Below are 22,322 nucleotides of genomic sequence, written 5' to 3' on the forward strand. Positions count from 1 at the left end.
GATCCAGTTCTCTCCTTGAAGCCTAATGTACTAAGAAATGGGTGCTGCTGAAGGCCTAAAGAAAGCAATGTCTTTGATTAAGGAATGATCAGTTTGGGCTTTTTATCCTCCACCTCCCCATCTCTACAGACCAGACACAAACGCATTGCTGGCAAGGCAGGGAAAGGGTGGCTGTGTTACACTCTGGGAAAAGATTACAGCAGCTGGAGTTGGGAAAGCAGCAGCTAAAACTCTGGGAGGCAAGGCTCAGACCAGCATATTGGAGACTACAGCTGAGATATTTCTGCATGTGTAATTTATACATAAATGTGGCCTGTTAAGAGCCCCAGATGCCAGGAGGCCAGAGACCACGTTTACAAACATGGGAGGAAATGCTTGTGCTCACTTAACAGCGAGCACTAGAAGACAGGTCTTTACATGACCCAGCCGTTCTTAGTAGCAATGGTCTCAGTACTGCTCTGTCGCAATGAACCTTTAAAACAGCTGAAATTCAGAAGACTGAGAATGCGAAAAGACAACCCAAATTCCACCCCCAACGTCTCCGTTTCCATCTCTTGAGATGCCAGCGCACTGCTTACCCACTCATCTACAGAGTCTGGGCCTCAAAACCTGAAATTCTCATGAAATGTAACAGGAAAACCCCAAACGTTTAGCTCTTTATAGAACAAAAGAGCCAGAAAGGACAGCATGCCCCGTTTCTTTTGTAAGTCACCTTTAACCAAACCGAAGTGTGGATTAAGGTTGAGAGCACAATCCAAGCTAAGCAGATTCCTGTTTAATGAGTCAGGCTTGCAAAGGCCTGGCAAGACTGGCAAAGCAGCCAGCCACGAGATGGAGAAAGGGGCCTGAGATTTCCCAGATTACACAGATAAAAGCCAAAGTAATATAAGGACAATCAAACAGAGCTAAGAAGCCCGGAGGGCTGAGATGAAGCGTGCTAAGGTGTAGAGTCATTCCATCTCTAAACTGCTAGTTCCAATCGCACCCAAGTCCTTGGTAAGGGAAACCTGTTCTAGTTTCATGGGGGTTAGATCAGAAACTCACTTCACATATGTCACTAACTCCAGTTCCTAAAACCAGCACAGGAAATGGCAAGATCTTTTGACAATTTCAGAGTCACAGAGACCAAACTCTGCTCTCTGCTTCAGAGCTGGTTTCTCCATGACAGGGTTGCCACAGCCTGATGGAATCTTGCTGTACCTGTCCTGTTGATTGAGGAAATCAGATTTCAGAACACCTTGACGGTCCTCTGTCACCAGTCCCTGAGGTGGTCAGAAAACTCAAGTGTATCTGGCTGAAACTTTATTTTGACTAAAGTTTCCAATTAACTAAAAATCTACAAAACTTAAAAAAAAATTTCCTTGTTGGAAGAGTCAATTCTGCTTGGCCTGAGAGGATCTTTCCTTTAGGAAAACAATGAATGTGCTATGCCCCTACTAAGATTAACCACCCGTTGCAAGAGCTTGTCTTGTGTTTTTGGGAAGAACTACACCATTTTTCCACAAATCATTGGTTTATTAGAAAGTTTCTTTTCCCTCATTTTACAACATACAGACACACACACACACACATGTGTGTGTGTGTGTGTGTGTGACAAAGTTAAATACAGTCTGTTTATGCTGGTTAGGTTAATTTTTAGCACTATTCTGGAAGTCAACCCCCTCCCCCCACTGCAGTGCCGGGTGCCAGAACACACACTGAATCTCAAAGCTCATGAAGCTCCACACTGAAACATTAATTCCGTCCATATCTGTTAAATATTTACAATAAATTGAGCCCCTTTATTCTAACAGGTGATTTTTTTTCAGTGCTATTTGTTCAAAATGCAAATTTCTCTATTTTAAATAGTGAGGAATCTCAGGGCTTCAAACCCTTTGAATTTTCACCCCAGATTTCTCAGTTGTACAGTGTTCAGGGGGTGTGGGGAGGAAAGGGAAGAACAGGAATGCTAGTTATGCTTGTAGCCATGCCCATTGCTTCATCTCAGAGCAGGCCTGTCTTGGCCTGGGTCTGACAGCACAGAGCATGGAATCTGGCCATGTTTCCAATCTAGACCACAAGGGAGTTACTGTAAACTGTGCAGGGCTCCATACTCTCACACGTTTGAAAAATGCACTAAACCAGAGACTGGACTTTAACTCCTCCAAACCAAGCAGGAGAGGAGCTCCTGTTTTAGGGCTGATGCAATGGGAACAGCTATTCAGTGGAGGAACAGAACTTCCAGAGTTAGTATTCTCTAAAGTTATGGGGCTGATATGTGAACAAATCCCTTCAGAAAAATGTCACCGGTGGAAGGAGTCTGAATTAATTAGTGATCAGCCAAAAAAACCTCGCTCTCAAAATAAAAAGGCACATTTTAAAGCCAACAGTTCTTTTATCATTGGAATAGTGGACTTGTGCCTGACGAGTAGCTAGAGTGACACCTGCAAGTCAGTGGTTCAAACCCAGGAATAAACATGGGCATTTTGTTCTGTATGTGACTTAGCCCAATTTCCTGACACTCCTGAATCTGCCATCAGGGTCAGGTTCCTATGAAGCTGGCAGCTTAGCTCCAGACCACAAGCATGCAATATATGCCTATGTTGCTTCCATCTGTACAGCATTTTACAAATCCAGCAGTCACCTTCCAACGTGATACAATTCATTAGCTGTTAGAGTCAGTGTCTTTAATGCACCGCATTTATTCCAAATCTCACATTTTTCTTCTGCAAAATGCTAAATGAAGATATTTTTTTTTACATTTTATAGTACATAAAAACTCCAAAAATACATGAGTTTGATAAAATATACATGCTTAGTCATTTTATATCTAGCTGAAACGATTAGTTTAACCTTTACAAGTGTTTTATTTCAACTACAGCAAACATATTTACACAAAAGCCACCAGAACAAGTACCACTAAAAGAACTGGCTGTAAAAAATATCATTGCAGTATACTACAAGTGTGTAACCTTTCTTATATGAGCTACAAAAAGCAGCATTTTTACGTTTGCAGAGTTCAGTGCAAGTCTTTACATTTAAAAAAATCCTATAAATTAATAAACAAACATCAATATTACAGAGGAAAGAATACACTTTACATATTCTGGTAAATTTCTCCAGATTGTTATTGGGTTCCAGTCCTCCGTATTGCTTCAACTCAGGAAGGGATTTTCCTTTCATTCTCAAATGCCTCCTTTTTACAACACTTCGGGAGATCGGAGTATGAAAGATCTCTCTCAATAGTACAGTGGTCAAAGCCTAGACCAAAGTCACAAGCCAGCAATCTAAGAACACCTCTCTGTTTCACACAAAAGGCTTCACCACACAATCCTCACCTGGAGCAGAATGTTAACGCATGATGGAGAAGTGCCCAAGCTTTGAACACAGTTAGCTCTTTTGTTCAGTAAAGCTTTAAAATTAAATCTTATTTCCACCTTCACTGCTTACGTCAGACAGTGGGGTATGTGACATCAGGTACCAAGAACTCTTCTGCAATGTCTGCTAACTGGTCACTGCCCCAGCAAAACCAAGAGTGGCTATGCCCTTCCAGCAAAGTCCCCTTGGCGGGACACAGCTGTCAGTTATTATGTGTTTTATGCATGCAGCATCACTGATTACAACCAGGATTCAATCATGTAGACCATTTTAATTAGATGACCTCATTACAAGGATTTGAGAGAGAGAGAGAGAGAGAGAGAGAGAGAGAGAGAGAGAGAGAGAGCGCGCGCGCGCGCCATTAGCCAGAGTATGAAACACTGTGTAATGTACAAGAGAGCAGAAGGAAGATGAATAAAGATGTCGGAATACAGGAAAAAAAGCCCTTCATAAAGCATCTTGTCTGTCTGAATTTGAGATGATTCATCTGGGCCATGATGGTGCTACATGAATATGTTCTCTCAGATGGGGAAACGTGAGAAAATCCCTAATAGTAAACAAATGCACACAACACGCACAAAACGGAACCGCTGCACCATCTGTATGGCCTTCAAGCCAGACCCCACTTCCATGGCTGTTAGGAGTGAAAGGAAATTCTCAGGCCTCACCTGTCTGCTGGATCACCGTCACCCGACTTTTCGAAATGTGCACGTCTCCGCCCCGAGGCGGAGTTACCGTCTCTTCAGGTGCCATGACTGGGAGGGTGCTGCAAGTCCTGACCTGAGAAAATGGGGTGGAGCAAGGGGTGCAGATGTAAAGCTGTAGCAGCTGCAGCAGCAGCAGGTCGAGGGGCAAGAAGTGTGGGATAAAGAGCAGCATGGTGAACGGGGTGAAAGGTAAAGGGACCTGGATGGAGAGCAGACGCAGGAATGATATGTATGGGATGGCTGGCTAGAAATGTAGCAGGGTGCCCTGGAAGAATAGAGTGGGTTAAATGGGACAATGAAATGGGTGTCAAGTGGGGCTGGGGTATATGATGAACCTGAGCAAGAGGCTGGGGGTGAGGGTGGGGGTGAATTCCGATGGCTGCAGCAGCCGCAGCGGCGTGATGCTGCAGAATGGCATGCTGCACAGTGGTGATGGATGTCGCAGCTGCAGCTGCTGGCTGCTGAATGTGGATAGGTTGCAGAGCAGGTGCTGCTGGGGCCAGCGCTGCTGAAGCAGGAAAGGTTTTGACTTGCTTTGCTAAAAGCTGTTGCTGAATGTGCTGCTGAGCTGCTTGCTGAAGCTTACTGTACTTCTCCATTTCTTCAGGCGTGAAAGTGATTGGTTGGCTCTCAAGTGGTGCCAGGGAGGAATCTTCTGCTCCTTCTGGCTCTCCGTCGATGCTTGGCTCCCCACTCTGAGTCACGTAACCAGGAAAGCGTTCAACATCTGGAACTAAAGGCATCATGCTGGTTTCTACAGGGACAGGCGGATTCCTACTCTCCACGGGTTCTAATACATCACCATCACTGGGATCAGAGAGATAGTTGTGCGGCATAACGAGCTCTCCAGAACTGTAGCATTCGGGAAGTGCCTGCGGTTCAAGAGGAATTGGTGGTGTTTCCGCAGCAGGTTCAGCAGGTTTCTGTTCTTCCAGGGGTTTGTCCTGCAGCAACATCACCACCTCCTCCTCCAGCAGAGGCTGGCCTGCCAGCTGACTCTCCCCGCTCCCCTGGGGAACTTCCTCAGCCTCCGACAGCTCCTGTTCCTCACCCCTCTCTACTCCCAACTCTTCATACCTCTTGGCATTTGGTTTTCGGATCGTAGGGAGCTTCCCAATTAAAGGGAGAACTGGTTTGTTGCCTAATGAGGGAGGAAGCTTAGGGCCAAAGTACCCCTGTGGAGGATCTTTAAGTTTTATCCCAACCTTGTTTGCCCCTGTTAGCATTTCATCATTAGCACTGGGCTTCTTTTCAACCTTCCTGGACTGAATCTTTTCTAGCAGCAGTTTTGCTGTGACTGAATTCTTTTCTTCTGGACCACAGTCACTTTCAGGAGCTTTCCCCAAGCCAGAACTACAGCTATTTTGGGGGAGAGAGCTAGTTCCCTTTGTTTCATCTCCTCTGCTCTCTTTTTTCAAAGCCGCTTCACTTCGGCCTGCTCTGAAATAGTGCGGAGACTGCGAGCGATATATTTTGGATCTGATGAAGTCTCTTCGCCCAGATCTCCTGTCTTCAGGGCTCTCATGATCCCGAGAGCCCTTTCTTGAAAGAGATCTCTGTGAATGGCTTCTTGTGCTCCGGCTGCGATCTCTGCTGTAGCTCCGGCTCCGTTTCCAACTGCGGCCAGTTATGCTTCGACTTCTCCTCTTGCTTCGACTGCGGCTGCAACTGCTGCTCCGTGTTCTACCCCGACTTCTTGTTCTCGACCTTCCCCTAGTGTGGGTTCGGCTCCTGCTCCGACTTCTAGACCTGCTTCTACTTAGACTGTAGTCATCTTCTGAGGAGGAGTACTTGTGCCTTTTTGATCTGCGTTTTGAGCTGTTGTAGTCAGACTCCTCTGAGTCATGAGACCTCTTTGAATGACACCTTGATCTGTCACTGTAGTCACTATAGCTATCATCTGAATAGCTTCTCCTGCGACTATACCTACTGTGGTCTGAAGAGCCATCAGAACTCGTTGAGTATGACCTTCGAGAGGACCTGCGAGAAGAATGTCTTCGCCCTGATCTGGAACGGCTTCTGGAGTGGTCACTACCAGAGTCATAGTCATCACTGTACTGTGACAATGATTTCTGTCGGAAGTCTTTTCGGTGAGAGCCTTCATCACTGTCATAGTCCCCACTACTCTGTCGGCTCCTATGGCTGGACCTGCCAAGAGAAGGAGCAGAACACCGCCTCTTTGAGGCAGAAGATGATTGCTGCAGGTCAGTCTTGTGTTTTTTGCTGCTGTGCTCTTGGGAAGAGTTACCACTGTCCTCTTTTTTGCCACTAGTCCCCTCTTCGGCAGAGAGTGGTTTCCGCTGAGGGTCCTGAAAGCAGTGTTTTTTCTTCTGCAGGTGGCCCCCCTCGTCGGGCATGTCAGGTTTCAGCACCCGCTCAGATTCAGAAGGAAGAGACGATTTGCTTTTTTTGTGTTTGTGTTTTTTCCGTTTCTTGGGTTTCTCCTCCCTCATGTCAGTTTTTCGGCTTTTCTCTTCAGCTTCTTCCTTGTGTTTACGTTTGTGCTTGCTGGACTTTTTGTGCTTCTTTTTCTTTTTATGTTTGTGGGATTTCCCAGCCTTGTCTTTTTTATTGGTTAGAGTTTTACTACTGTCATCTATTTCTTCCACTTTGCTAATGCTTGCCAAGCTGGACTCCTGCTTGCTCTGGGTACCACAGACAGAGACCAGTTTATTTTCTGGTTTTGCAGCGGAACTGTTAGCTGTGCTTCCTCTTTCCTTACTTTTGCTTATGTCACTAAATTCTGTGGACTGTATATTTTCCTTAGAGAGACCTAATGTGTCTTTTGGTTTTTCTGCTCCTTTCACTTTAGCATCTTTGTTGCGTGACAGCTTAAAATCAAAATACAAGGGATTACAACTGTATGAAACAGATGGCTCTGCCCTGGTGAATATCAGAAGTTCTGAAGGCCACTGCAAAGTAGTGCTTTCATCTTTACTCAAAACTGGGAAAAAGGGTCCCATTGGATGCTTCGGTCCCTCGATGACTTCTTTACGACCAGGGACAGGCTGAATGGCTTCTTTAGTAATGTCTTGTTCTGGGGGATTGCTTTCTGTAGACTGCTTGCTTTCTTGTACATTTGCATTTTCTGGAATTTCTTTTGCTTCTGTTTTGCTTCTCTGATCTGTAAGTTCAGTTGTACTTGGCTCCTTCTGCTGCACAGTGCACTCAGCTGTCTTTTCTGTGTGCTTGCCAGCTTTGGGTTTTGGAGAATTACTCTTTTTACTTTCATGCACTGTTTTTTTGCTTGCATTTTCTGCTTCCATTTGCTCTGTGGACTTCATGAAAAGCAGGAACTGAAAGTTAGGTTTTACTTTACAATGGGCTGGGGGAATATAATGATAATATTCTGGCTCTAGCGGCACTGGTCCATCTTCTCTTCTCATCTTTTTTAACTTAGATAATGTAGTGGCAAGAGATCCATTGTCTTTTTCGTGCTGGTCATCATCTTCAACTCTGTTGTCAGGACTATTTGTGGGCTCGGCCTCACCAGTCTTCTGCAAAGTCCCTTGATCAGAGGAGGCTCTCTCCTCAGTTTTTGTTCCATCTGCAGGATTAGATTCCTCCACATGGTCCTTGAAAACAGACGCTATAGACTCAAGCTTTACTGGAGCCTTCTTGGCAAATGAGAACGACACTCCTATCTTCTGCAGTGGAGTTCCCAAATTATTCTTAAGGCCAAAACTGATTGCCTGTGTTGCCTGGATTGGCATTTGACCTGACAGAACAGTGCTGCTGACTTGTCCAGTGTTCAGAATGACCCCCTTGTCCATGGTTATTTCTGTGGCCTGGCTAGAAGTTGTTTGCATGGAAGAACTGCTGTAAGCTGCTGAATCATTATCATCATCACCACCTTCTTCATCTACAGCCACAGTGGTCGTTTTGAACATGGGCCCACTTCCAGGAGCGCTATGGAATGTTTTAAAATAGAGGGGAAGGCTGATTAGAGAGATTCACATAAGACTATAGGTGGTGTCATACCTCGATTTAAATCATCTTTCTCCTGCCAATGCTTAATTTCTAATGCCCCCTAGGCCTGTTCTTAGCATAAGTAAATATACGGTAAATATATTAAAACAATGGCTTTACACCCTTTTCAGGGTCATTTTTACCCAATACTGCCCAATGTCTTGCATTCGTTAGCACTATGAAGAGCTGTGGGTTACGGCTGGTATGAAAGACAAATACAACTGTTTTGCATAGTGATTAATTTACTCATCTGAAGGTCAATGGAAAAAAGGCTGAGGCCCAAGCCTTGCTATTTGCAAATGCATCACTTCACACTGGGCTCAGATGCACAGCAGCAAGAACGATGTACAGGTTACAAGCAGTAGTTTTTGTAACCTTTTTATTTCAGGCGAAACCCATTTCAGTGCTGTCTAGCTGTGGACGTAGATCTCAACCACTCACCATTCAGCTTGCTTTCTCTGCTCAGCCAGTTCGTGTAGACGCCGGAGGGCTCTCTCTTGCTTCTTCTCATCTTTACGCGATCTTGAAGAGACATTGCGAGCAAATTCCCGTTGCTTGAGATCTTTCAGCCTCTGTGGCAAGAGACGGTAAGAGAGATCAGATGAAAATGGCAAGTGAATTAGTGCATTAAAGTGTATCTCTGCTGTAACACTGGAAAGTGTGTTGTCATCCCACCCCACCACCAACCACTAAAAATTTACTGAGCTAAGATGGAGTGACAGCATCTCAGTCCAACAAGCCAAACAGAACACATTGCCATCCTCCCAGTAGTTAAATGGAAAGACAACTGTTGATCACTTTTGGCTACTACTTCACATCTAATGTCTGCAGTTCCAATCAGTGTTTATACATTTTCCTTAGCATGTACAATAAAGCTGATTTCAAAGCAACAAGCAAATTCTGGAAGGAAAAAAAAAATGACTTTACTCTGCTGTTCTTGCAGGGTGCAAATATACTTGACAGAAGTCTTGATAGTATGCGCCAAAGAACGAAAAGGGATTAGCTAGTGCAGAAAAATTATCCAGGTACATATCTCGAAAAGCAATGTACAAATTACAGTTGGGGGGTGGGGGGAAAGAGACACTAGAACTGAACTCATTATGAAAGTGATCGTTTAATCAACAAAATGGAATACACCTTCTACCAAGAGCAGTAACTCATTTTCCTGTATGTAGTGTTTGGACAGCGTGGAAAAACTTCCAATATTAGCAAGAATGCAGCATGGCTTCGCCAGTTTCTCAGTAAGTCCACTGAAAGAGAATCAGAAGTGGCACTGGATGCTAGAGAGGCACGGACTGGAAGCTTGGGGTAGAATGGGGAAATGGAGCTAGGTCCAAGTAGTTAACCTAGGAAGCAATTTTCAAAGCCCCTAGGAGAGCGTGATCCCCAAAGCCCATTAACTTTAATGGGCTGAGTGTCCAAATCCACTGGGCAGCTTTGAAAAATCTCAGTCTTAAACCTTAGGGAAAAAACGCTTTTTCCACTGATTAGCTTGCAAAAATACACAATTAGTTTAAGAGTGCTGTCCTGATCCACAGAGAAAACCAACAAGTAGCTCTGGCTAAGATTTTCAAAAGGGACTAGTGATTTTGGCTGCCTGTTTTTTGGTACCCAATTTGAGACACTTTAAAAGGGCCTGATTTTCAGAAAGTACTGAGCACTCTCCCTCTGAAAAACAGATCCCTGTAAGGTGCGTTACGTTGAGCTCCTAAAAATTGGGGAATTCAAAAATCAGTAGTCACTTTTGAAAAACCTTGGCCTATAATTTAACAATTGTTTACTTCAAAATATAACCTTTACTGAAGGCTGACTCTTGATTAGAACAGAACTGCACAGAGATATTCTTCACATGCTAGGATCTGAAAATCCATCAAACGGATCAAGTTTGAGGAACTGATTTTACCCAATGTAAAGTGAACATTGCTTTGTGAAAAAGATGAAGATTTGACAAGACGGGGGGATTCTCTTACCTAATAATATTTACTAAATGTGATTGAGCTTTATCAAAAACAGAAGGGAGGACACGTGTACACACACAAAATAAGAAAAAAAGAAATACAGCTACAGACACTAGTAGAAGGAAACTCACTCTTGTGATCTGGACTCCAAAATTAGAAGGATTTGCTTTCAACACATCAGCTGAAATGTCACATCACAAAGAAAAAAGAAAGTAAAAATATAACAAGAGTGGAAAAGAGAAAAAATAAAAGCAAGCATTACTACACAAGCTCTCGGTATATCTGCAAACTATTATACTGACTAAGGAGCTGATCCACCAAAGCTAAAAGGTTCAGTTTCAGGGGTAAGAGGAAGGGAATGCACGTACACACACATACACACACAGCAATGATCCCACCTGGAATAACTGCTACTTCGACCAGGATGAAAAGGGCTTAGGGTCTGGGGGAGGGCGGAAAAGGGTAATATGTTAAATAATGAATAGTAAATTTTTTTCGAGAGGAAGAACAGGCTAAGCAATGGTATCAGCTTTTTCATGCTGATTAAAACTGCTTATCTAAATGCTCCAGGAAGTTAAAAGTCACCAACAGCTGGCAAAACAATTTAACTGGGGTTCGATGCCAAGTTTCTGGATTTTTCAACCACTTGGGGAAAAAATGACCCAGCTATTTACAATAAAAATGAATTACAACTTTTCACTTTGTATGAGTAAATGCAGGGTGCAAACGCAGAACTCCCAGAAACCCACTGCCATCCTTCAGATGTGGCTTTAAACACCCACCTTTGGAACGTAATGCAGGCTCACTAGAGTTGCAGGCTTAAATATGGTGGTGTTGCCCACAGTGTAATCTTGTTTTCATTACACACACAGTTTAACCAGACAATTAATGCTTCCTTCAACTCTGCTCTCCCCTCCCCCCCCCCCACACCACTTTTGATTTTGAAGTGAGAAATACAATGCAAAGCACTAGGAAGTGCAGTATCACTATACTATACAAATATGCTGCCGACTATGTAAAGGAAGGGAATGAGATAGCTGAGCTGAATCTTTACCTGTGATTTGGGTAGGACAACAGTAATTACACGGTTTTCAAGAGCCAAACCAACAGTGTCCTAAAATCTGTGGTTTCAGAGTAGCAGCCATGTTAGTCTGTATCCACAAAAATCTGTGCTATCCCCCACCTCCAGAAAAACAATTATCTGATTTTACATAAACTCTGCATAACATGCCCCAATCCATAGTGTATTCCAGACACTCTAGCTATCAATATAAAAACTTCCATGTATTGTCAACTATTCTCAATCAGTAAGAAAGTCTAAGTAAATAATAGCGCAATGGGAAATTCATTTACAGTATGTTCTTGAAAACTATGACCTGTGAATACTGCACTACAGGACACGTGGCATAATTCCTTTAATACCAACAGACAATGGTCAGGTTAATCTTCAATTTAATTCAGCAACAGTGCACATTAACTTTATTCACTGGATGTAAGGATGATCTAACTGCTAGCTTTAGCATTTTAAACTCTCCCACACAGCACTGCACCATCATTCTTCAGGGTTGTACCAAATGAGATGTAAAATGAGGAATATTATGTAGTTAGTCTCTCTGGCTCTATGAAAGATGCTTTTTCAAGCAAAAACAAAAAGTTTGGAAGTAGCCAAATGCCAAGAAATCTGGCTAATTTACTTGTAAGTGAAACGTGTTAACAACCATGGAAAAACAAAAGATCAGTTTGCAAACCTATAAGAACAGATTATTATGGACACAAGATCCAAAAGTCCTTGTCCACAGGCAGTTTGGTAAGTGCAGAGCAACTTGTGGAGAGGTCTTATACAAAGTCCTGCCATGGAAAGAACAATTGGCCGCTCCTTTCCACGCCCAGAAGTGAACCAAGGAGCAGGTATGAACACGGCAATGGGATCACAATACTAATAAAACCACCCACCGATCCAAACGCAACTGGGAAAGACACAACCAAAACCATCAAGGCCTAAATCTAGCAGAATCCGCGATTATGGGATGCCAATTTACATTTTTCAACACACAAGGCCTCAACTTTCACAGAAAGCTATTCAATAAATAATCTGCCTTGTATTAAAGCAATCATTTTTCCATCTAAAATCCCTAAACAAATGCTCATCAGCTAATTCTAAGGTCCCTAAACTCATCAACAAGAACATCACTCCTTTCTTAAATACTGATTAATGAGAGACTTTTCTGTTATGAGCTTTACTAAACCAAATTACAATTTCATGCTGCAAGAGGATTTAGAAATCAGGAAATATTTTTTCCTGAAAAAAAGGGCATGGCTTGAGGAACTGGTTTTCCCAGGAAGCAGAAATGCTTTCCAAGTAGCAATACATTTAGTGACCTACTTCAGAACGAAAGTTACCAGAAAACCAAGAGTATTATTCACCACTTTATTAATCAAAATGCAGTAATGGTTATACTGAGAGACCACTTTCACAAAATCGCACAAACTGGCCAATCAAGAAACACACAAGTCTCCCAGCCTTTAAATAAATTTTACCAGAATTTAGACACTTAAGCTGGATAAGGCACTCAGACTGCACTGAGGAGAACATCACAAAACACTCTGAAATGCTTCATCCCATGGGATTGGTGGTGTTTTCATCCACAGCCATCAACCTCAGCTTGGACGGAGAGTGCGAATATTTTCATGAGAGACTTAGATCTTGATCCTGTGCCCATGGAAGGCAAAATTCCCAATGATTTCAGGAGCTTGCAGAACAGGGTTTCTAGAGCTCTCCAGTTACCATAGTAATCTGGTGCACAGAAAGAAGTAAAGGAGTGTGTCTTATGATGCCATGAGCTGCTGGCATTTAAAGCAACTAACTTACAACCCTCCTACAAAATATGCCCACAGACTTCTCGAGCTCAAACAGACTACATTCCCGGATGATTTTAAAATTTATGCTACATACAAGACTCTGGAGATATGTCCATCTCAGACACATAAGGAAGACTCAGTCAAGGCAAACAGCTGCTCAGTAGAGCATGTAAGAACGAACAGTGAAGCCAGAATTCTGACCCATTAAGTAACCAAAGCATTCCAGGCTGAAGTTCACTTTACACCATTTAATCTGGTACCTATTTTATTAGGATACAAGACAGCTGAGTCTGCTGAGTATGTATTTTCAGCTCAGAACTCTTTGGACAGAAGGAGAAAGCTAATCTGAAACAAAATCATGCATAGATCTCAGTTGTGGGGAGAAAGGAGAAAAGTTTACTCATGGTCTTTAGCATGTATCTGCCTTCAGATACAACTCAAGTACAGAGGAGTTCACAGCGTGAAGAGAATACCCTGAAGCTGCTCGGTGTTGTATGCTATAAAGTAGAGACTCTGGCAACACTAAAGCAGTAATAGTCTGCTCTAAAAATGAAACAAGTATCTTAGAACCAACTGAAATATGAGGATGTAGGAGTTTTTATGAAGAAAGGCACATTTTGGAAGATGCTCTTCCCCTTGTGTCTGCCTTATTCCATATATAACATGGGAAATTATTTAACAGAACTGGATCCCCACTGCTCTGGGCATACTACAGAACTATATCTTAGTCTACGCCACATCTGGAATTTGTTGCTTTGTGAATGCTAAGAATATCAGCGAAGGGCAATAGCTTTCAGTGAGACAAAGATGAAATGAGAATCCACTTCCGTCACACCATGTCCATGTCCAACACACAAGTTGGTGCAAAAACACTTGTTTTTTACACTCATGTAGCAAGACAAGTGCAAAGTTATATTCATTTTTATGAAATGAAATCCAGAATCTCTGAACGTATGCACAATGAATGACAGACCATATAGTTCTCTCCCAGCAGCTTATATAATACAGGACAAACTCATGTAAAAGGTTCAGAAAACCAGTATCTGCTGTTATATATTAAAAAGTACTCTAATTTTATTTAATAACAGTTGGCAGAGAGATGAGGACAGTAGCCTGGAAGGGATGGATTCTCTACTGTCCTCATCTCTCTGCCAACTGTTATTAAATAAAATTAGAGTTGCATGAGTTGCATTCTATTTAAAGTAAATCTGCAATCCTCACACGTGTGAACATTCTGGGGCCCTCCCATTTGAAGACAAGACTTGCCACGGAAAACTCAACTATCCTGTGCTTTTAGGGTACTACACATGGAGCACTTTCCTTTCTGCTGGGCGGTGCAATGGTGCTTCTCCCCTTCTTGGCACAGTAGCAATGGATATAGATAGGAAAGTTCAGAAAACATTTGATCAGTGCTATGTTACAGAACTTAAAACTTCCTGGGGTCAAATGAGAGGATGATTTAAAAAAAAAAAAAAGCCAGAAGCTGTAAGATTTAAGAGTATGACGGTTACAGGCTCAGGAGTTTTGCAAAGCTGTAGTGTATGATAATACACAATTCAGAAGATGGAGGATCCCTGTCTGATCTGATGGTCATCAATACTGCATGACTTATTAAAATAGGGATAGGGCCCTAAGAAAGGAGAACAACGGCCATTTTTGCTTCTTAATGTAAATATAGAATATTTGAGTGCCGAGGCTAGAAAGCTACATGTATCATTCCAAGCCACATAGAGCTGGTTTAATTCAAAGGTGACTGATGTAGCACCACAAAGAAAGGGAGAAATCAGCCACCCCCATAAAACACAAGGGCTTTGGTGCGCTCACTACATGCCTAATGGCATGCATTTGAGTTGAGGGATTAACTGTGCAGAGGGGTTCTTTTCTATATCACTAAATCAGCTGCTGGCTACCAAAGTTTTCCCTTTATCTACACTTTCTTTTTGAATTTGAACCTTTAATAAAAGGCTCTCATCGGGATTTTTGCAGCTTCAGAGGTGGGACAGTTCACACAACGGTTAACGTCTGGTTGTCAAACCCAACAGCTCTCCCCTCATTTAGAAATCTCCATTAAAAATTACAGTAGCTTTCCATGGCACAAAGCAAAATTAACCCTTTTTAACTGCTCTTTCAATGTTCTCAAAAAGGCTTAATTTATTTGAGTCATTTTTCCCCTTCTGCATGAATATCAGTTGCCATAAGTAGTCCTCAAGTTTTTCCTCAGAGGAATTTACTACTCTGAGGATGGGGTTATACTCTTTAAAACATCCATTACATCTTCTTATTTTCAAATGTTAACCTTATTTTTAAGGAGAAAAAATTGTTATTTCCCAGATATTCTGGTTAAAAACTTCGAGAATTAAACCAGCCAATGGGTCTTGGCAGTCACAAGAATATGTATTTCACAATTTAATGCACAATTCAAAATCTGAAAAATTCCAGAAAGAGAATTCCTGGTGTTTTGAATTTGGTTGCATGGCTGGAGAACTCAAATATATCCCTCCATTAACAAACCAACATAACCAGGACTTTCCCTTTATACTTTTAATGTCGACAACTTGGTGGCAGGTCCAAAATTTACTGGGTAGGGATCCATACACTTACCTATTGTCCCTGATTCGCAATAATCCTGAGTTCCTTCCTGGAATACAAGACAGTGTCTTTATATCTTGGGGATAGAAGGAGATGTAGGGATGGAAGATCTATTTAATAGGGATAAAGTAATGTCCACTGAGCAGTTTTAGAAATAAGCAAACTGCCATTTTAAAGTATTTAAAAGCAAAGACTATTCTCAAAGGAAATTTACTCTTGACAAGTAATATGCTATGGAAAATGTAAACTGAAGTTATTGTCTTAAGAATTTCTCCCTCTCACACATCTGTATCGGATCACTATTGCCAAGCACACCAAACTCCAGTGACTACAGAGGTTTGGTATATTTATCACTAAGGATGTTGTGGCGTCTTGTATTCCCCAGCAATAAAGCCAAATGGGAAATACAAGTTCCCAGCCTACGTCATACTCAAGTTTTAGTTGAGAAGAAAAATGATCCAAAGCAAGTATGAATTAGGAAATCAAGTCTGCAAGTGCTTTATTTAATCTCAGTCCCCGACACATTCTGGCAATAGGCAGAAGGTGATTCACCTTAACTGTATCTTCTCTTGTCCTGTTGGAATCTCTCTACTGTATAGAATTAGATAATAAAAAGTCAATCTCACTTCTAAAACGTCCTCTCTAATCCACCTTCATTATTTCTTTGGAAGGTAACCATTACTGCTGCCTTTTCGATGAAGAGGCTGCACAACTAAGGAAAAATATTCTAGAAAATGGGAGAGCTTTTTAAAAATTTTCAACTTCAACTAAAGGTTATGCAGAACAACTTGCACTTGGTTTACTTTAGCACACTAGTCCTCCTTTTCGGCTAATTAACTAACCTTAAAAACTACTTGCATAAGTCAATGCTCAAGAAGAATATTTGCTTTTGTCTTCTTCACATCACTGCTTCCTTCACTGATCAAAGATGATTCTAGGAAATCTGAACAGTCAATATACCTTTTATTGTCTGGCATCGAAACTACAGACTAGCATTTTAAAAGGTATCCTCATAAAAAGGATAAATCTGTCCCTCAGAAGTGACCCTACCTTCAGTTGTAATTAGTAAAGGCAATGGGACATACTAAGATACAGTTCTCTACTGCAAGATTCTATTTCACTTATTCCCAGGCAGTTTCAGATTTGCTGCTAAACTCAGATCATCTTAGCAAGACCACCTGCACCTTAACACTGCACAGGCCAAACTCCTAAATGCAGCTTGATTTCTTCTGCCTTTAACTTTCTATAGACGACTTCCTGAACTGTTTATTGGATGATTTCCCATAAAAAAAATCTGGCGGCTCACGAGCTCCAGGACTCATTCAATACTGGTGTAACAGCTGCAATTACCCAGTGGTGGTATCCATTCAGCCGGCCACCACCAACAGTTTTTCACCAAAAGCAGAAATCTATTTGTACAGATGAGAAGACTGTGCCAGCATAAAGTTTTCCCCAAGTAGCTTTTACTTCTGCCACCCTGTTCTCGGGAACTAGTGGGGGACAGTTCTTCCAGCAGCATGAGGTTGGCCCGTGCTCTGCAGGTCAGCTTTTCCTTTATAAGCCTCTCTAAGCAGTGGCTGAAACATACACTATCAATTCAGTCACTCTCCTGTAGATCACAGGATCATAGAATATCAGGGTTGGAAGGGACCTCAGGAGGTCATCTAGTCTAACCCCCTGCTCAGAGCAGGACCAGTCCCCAATTTTTGGCCCAGATCCCTAAATGGCCCCCTCAAGGATTGAACTCACAACCCTGGGTTTAGTCGGCCAATGCTCAAACCACTGAGCATTGTTGTTAATTGCTCAGATACACTTATCAAGAGCTGCCATTAATATATCATCATACTGAAAGATATGGTATTAAACAGGCCCTCCCTGTTGCCATGCACTCAAATTTCAGCCAAACCGATGAAAAGTCCAAACCATATTAAATCAGAAGGTTGAAACAACTCCATCATTAGCAGTCTAATGTGTCCATCAACTTAGTCTAAATAGCCATTGTATAATTGTTTTCCATAATTCCATAGAAACTCACTAATTTGTACTTTGCTAGTCTGTAAACCTCATAATTCACTGCACTATTGTTTTTGGAGAATTGAGGAGTGCTATAGTGAGGTCTCATATTATTAAGACTATTACTTTTAAAAAATACTGAATTTATTTAGTATCAAATTCTACACTTAAATGAACAAAGTATATTTTGTGATGCATTCTCCTTGGTTTTAAAATTGGATTTGTTGCTCACTTCCTGTTTTACAAAAGTCAGTAATGCACAATACTTCTCCCAGTCATCAGCACAAATTAATGAGGTTCTATTAGATGTAATATTACAGAAGACCAAAATCCCTTCTCTCTGAGAAGTGATATCTATAGACAGAGCTGTGGTAGCCGTGTTGGTCCCAGTATATTGGAGAGAGAAGGTGGGTGAGATAATAGCTTTATTGGACCAACTTCTGTTGGTGAGACAGGCTTTCGAGCTACACAGAGCTCTTCTTCAGCATCTCTTTCACCAACAGAAGTTGGTCCAATTCAAGATATTACCTCACCCACCTGGTCTAGCTATAGAGACCCATTTAAAACAGAAAGTTATATAATGCCTAAAACTCAATCGGTCTAAAGCAGGGGTTCTCAAACTGGAGGTCATGACCCCTCAGTGGGTCACAAGGTGATTACATGGGGGTTGCAAGCTATCAGCTCCCAGACCCCATTAAATTAAATTACCCCTCCCATTTTTAATGTGGGGGAGGGGGGTCCACACTCAGAGGCTTGTTGTGTGAAAGGGGTCACCAATACAAAAAGTTTGAAAACTGGTCTAAAGTGTCTGAACAGACTAAGTCGGAGGCCTGAACTTTTAATAATGAACATAAAGCAAGATGTCTATAGATATCACAACACAGGCCACCTTTTGAAATTCAGTCTGTTTCAACAGAGAATTTTTTTAGAACTGGCCAACTCAGTGGAGTTACAGGACTCGGATATTACTCCTAATGACTTTTTTCTTGCTGCAACGGCCACTCTTTTAATAAAATCTATTATGTTGGCCAGATTCACAATTCTCTGTTCCATTTGCAGTCTAGTATGTGAAGCCAGATATCCCAGTTATTGGAATTCACCATAGGGCCTATTACTTGGGCCTCAGATGCCGCACTGCTCATTTCAAAGCATTGATGAATTAAGTGGGAACCATCCATACACACCTAATCTCCTTTTCAGTCTGACTGCAGCCTGCTCCTGAACATGGTTAGTTCAAAGCTTACCCCTTGATGCCAGCAGATACATTACTTTCAATGAGTATTCCATTGTTGACAATGGAACACATCTCAACCAAGAGCAGCAAGAGGCTTCTCCTGGGGATATAGGGACATTCAAGATATTAACACGCAAGGGCTCTGTAATGAGAATATCATGGTGCTTATCTGCAGTGACAGCAGCTGTTTACCTGTTTATGAGCATGGTCATAAGAGTTTATGTGGTTGTCAAACTCTTGATGTTTTTGATACTGCTTGTCACAGAGTTCACAGTAAAAGTTTGCTCGGAGGTCCTCCAGGGCCTTGGCAATTGCCTTTTCTTTGTCGACATAATCCTGCAATATTAATGAAAGTCAGTACCGTTAAGTTCCTGTAAAATAATCAGTGAAACTGAACAATTCCATTAAGGAAAAAAGCCTTCGTATGGAAACCTTAACATGACACTGGTTAAAATATAAACATTGTTTTAGAGCAACTTAATGATACACCCATGTTCTCCTACAAACTAAAATATATGAGAGTGTTGTGAGAACTTTAATTATAATTTCTTTTTTTTAAACCTGGCCTTTACATGTTCTACATCAGAAAACAGTATTCTTATATCTAATGTATTTGTTAAGTGGTCACAACCGTACAGAACAGCACCTTCACTGAGAATTTACAATCTAGAATTTGTGGTTCTGTAGCTGGAGACTGACAAAATGTTTAGTAAGACTATTTAATAAACCCACCTTATGGCTAAAAATGAAGTGCATCAGATGAGCTGAGCTCACATGAGAAAAAAGCAATTCAAATTTTCAAGCCAATTAATAAAATAATTTTAAAACTGGCAGCTGCTACTTCACATAAAGCTAAGACCAAAATGCCGACTGAACTTCCTTAACCCACCCAAAGATCAATCTCGCTCCTGTGGAACAGAAAACTCCATCTACAAGTACTGACATTCTCTCCGTTTTGAGGGATACCTGGAGCTTTTCTATCTAATCTTAAGTGGTATGTAATTCAACAAGGATGAATACAAGCACAAACTAAGAACAGCAATGCAGTAACACCTGCAGATCAAGTTCATACCTGGTGTATTTCTACCAAATTCTATTAAACTATACCAGGAATGCGGATGCCCACTAGATTTAGTTAAAACAAGTGAAGTTGTGCCCCAATAGGGTGATGGCTGCATGAGAAGGTGCACAGGTAGTTGCAGTTTACCAGAAATAACGGGGAAACTGAATTTTTAAAGTGAAGATGTATGCACAGCAATCGCGCCAGCAAAATCAGTCTACCATCAAATGCACATGAATTTAACATCCCAATGGTGGTGGAGATTTTTTGTGGTTGATATAATTTTAAGTGAACTGTTACCACGCCTTAGAAAGGACGGTTATTTTTTGTACTGTGATAATGCCAAAAGGCTCTGGGTCCCATTGTTCCATTCTCTCCTCTCACAGTACAAATCCTAATCCAGCCAATTAATCTCATAGCACAAAGACCACGGTTTAACTCCACGGTGCTCCAACCAGGTCATAGAATCACAGAATCATAGAATATCAGGGTTGGAAGGGACCCCAGAAGGTCATCTAGTCCAACCCCCTGCTCGAAGCAGGACCAATTCCCAGTTAAATCATCCCAGCCAGGGCTTTGTCAAGCCTGACCTTAAAAACCTCTAAGGAAGGAGATTCTACCACCTCCCTAGGTAACGCATTCCAGTGTTTCACCACCCTCTTAGTGAAAAAGTTTTTCCTAATATCCAATCTAAACCTCCCCCATTGCAACTTGAGACCATTACTCCTCGTTCTGTCATCTGCTACCATTGAGAACAGTCTAGAGCCATCCTCTTTGGAACCCCCTTTCAGGTAGTTGAAAGCAGCTATCAAATCCCCCCTCATTCTTCTCTTCTGCAGACTAAACAATCCCAGCTCCCTCAGCCTCTCCTCATAAGTCATGTGCTCTAGACCCCTAATCATTTTTGTTGCCCTTCGCTGGACTCTCTCCAATTTATCCACATCCTTCTTGTAGTGTGGGGCCCAAAACTGGACACAGTACTCCAGATGAGGCCTCACCAGTGTCGAATAGAGGGGAACGATCACATCCCTCGATCTGCTGGCTATGCCCCTACTTATACAGCCCAAAATGCCATTGGCCTTCTTGGCAACAAGGGCACACTGTTGACTCATATCCAGCTTCTCGTCCACTGTCACCCCTAGGTCCTTTTCCGCAGAACTGCTGCCTAGCCATTCGGTCCCTAGTCTGTAGCGGTGCATTGGATTCTTCCATCCTAAGTGCAGGACCCTGCACTTATCCTTATTGAACCTCATCAGATTTCTTTTGGCCCAATCCTCCAATCTCCAATCCTCAGGTCTGCTGGGTTCAGCCTATAAAGCGGCTTTCCTACTATACATCAGTGATCTGGACACCAGTTACTCGATGATTAGCCAAATTGGCTGTTGTAATTATTCTGAAATGTAGTTCTGAGCTGGACCTGCTATTGGAAATGAAAGGCCAGTCTGTTACTACCTAAAACCCTGGGCCTACCCATCCTACTTCACAAACCAAATTATTACAATTGGTACGTTAATAGCAATACCAAACCCAAGGATGATTTTAAGGAGTTTTGCCCTTCAGGAGCTGAGAAGAAAGTGTTTATTTTAGGGCTGTCGATTAAAATCGCAGTTAACTCACGTGATTAACTAAAAATAATTAATCGCGATTAAAAAAATTAGTTGTGGTTTTAATTGCACTGTTAAAACCAGACCACCAACTGAAAGGGATTACATATTTTGGATGGTTTTTTATATTTTCATACACATTGTATTCTGTGTTGTAACTGAAATCAAAGTGTATATTATTTTTGATTACAAATATTCACACTGTAAAAATGATAAAAAAGAAACAGTATTTTTCAATGCACCTCATACAAGTACTGGAGTGCAATTTCTGTCATGAAAGTGCAACTTACAAAGCTAGATTTTTTTTGTTACATAACTGCACTCAAAAACAAAACAATGTACAACTTTAGAGCCTCCAAGTCCACTCAATTGTCCTTCTTGCTCAGCCAATCGCTAAGACAAACAAGTTTGTTTACATTAACAGGAGATAATGCTGCCCTCTTCTTATTTACAATGTCACCAGAAAGCGAGAACAGGCATTTGCATGGCACTTTTGTAGCCAGCATTGCAAGGTGTTTACATGCCAGATATGCTAAACCAGGCAACCTTTGAGAAGTGGTGTGCCAAGTTTTCATTTATTTACTGTAATTTTAGGTTTTGCGTGCCAGGGGCTGGAGGCTGGAACCCCAGACTGGCAGTGGGCTGAGCGGGGCCGGCGGCTGGGACCCCGGCTGGCAGCAGAGTGCCACTAAAAATCAGCTCGCATGCCGCAGGTTGCCGACCCCTGTGCTAAACATTCATATTCCCCTTCATGCTTTGGCCACCATTCCATCACTATGCTGATGACACTCATTAAAAAAATAATGCATTAATTAAATTTGTGACTGAACTCCTTGGCAGAGAATTGTACGTCCCCTGCTCGGTTATATCCACATTATGCCATATACTTCATGTTATAGCAGTCTCAGATGATGACCCAGCACGTTGTTCATTTTAAGAACACTTTCACCGCAGATTTCACAAAACGCAAAG

At 41.9% G+C, this 22,322-nt stretch overlaps 1 protein-coding gene across 5 annotated transcripts in view; it reads right to left on the minus strand.

The window, feature by feature from the left end:
- The window catches only part of GPATCH8 (G-patch domain containing 8), a 92,825-nt gene that overhangs the window by 10,933 nt on the left and 59,570 nt on the right, over window positions 1–22,322 (minus strand). For 4 of the 5 annotated variants that reach the window (XR_012636375.1, XR_012636376.1, XR_012636377.1 and 1 more), the window contains 3 exons: window positions 18,879–19,022; window positions 8,475–8,605; window positions 4,026–7,973 (listed from right to left, as the gene is read on the minus strand). Coding sequence is in view for 1 of the 5 variants with exons in the window: in XM_074940416.1 (XP_074796517.1) it covers window positions 4,100–7,973; window positions 8,475–8,605; window positions 18,879–19,022 (4,149 nt within the window). In the remaining 4 variants the exon portion in view is untranslated. Of the gene's footprint in view, window positions 1–1,394; window positions 7,974–8,474; window positions 8,606–18,878; window positions 19,023–22,322 lie in introns of those variants that run through there. The other variant, XM_074940416.1, reaches the window with a different exon arrangement.

Source organism: Natator depressus, chromosome 27 (genome assembly GCF_965152275.1).
Source record: "Natator depressus isolate rNatDep1 chromosome 27, rNatDep2.hap1, whole genome shotgun sequence".
NCBI lineage: Eukaryota > Metazoa > Chordata > Testudines > Cheloniidae > Natator > Natator depressus.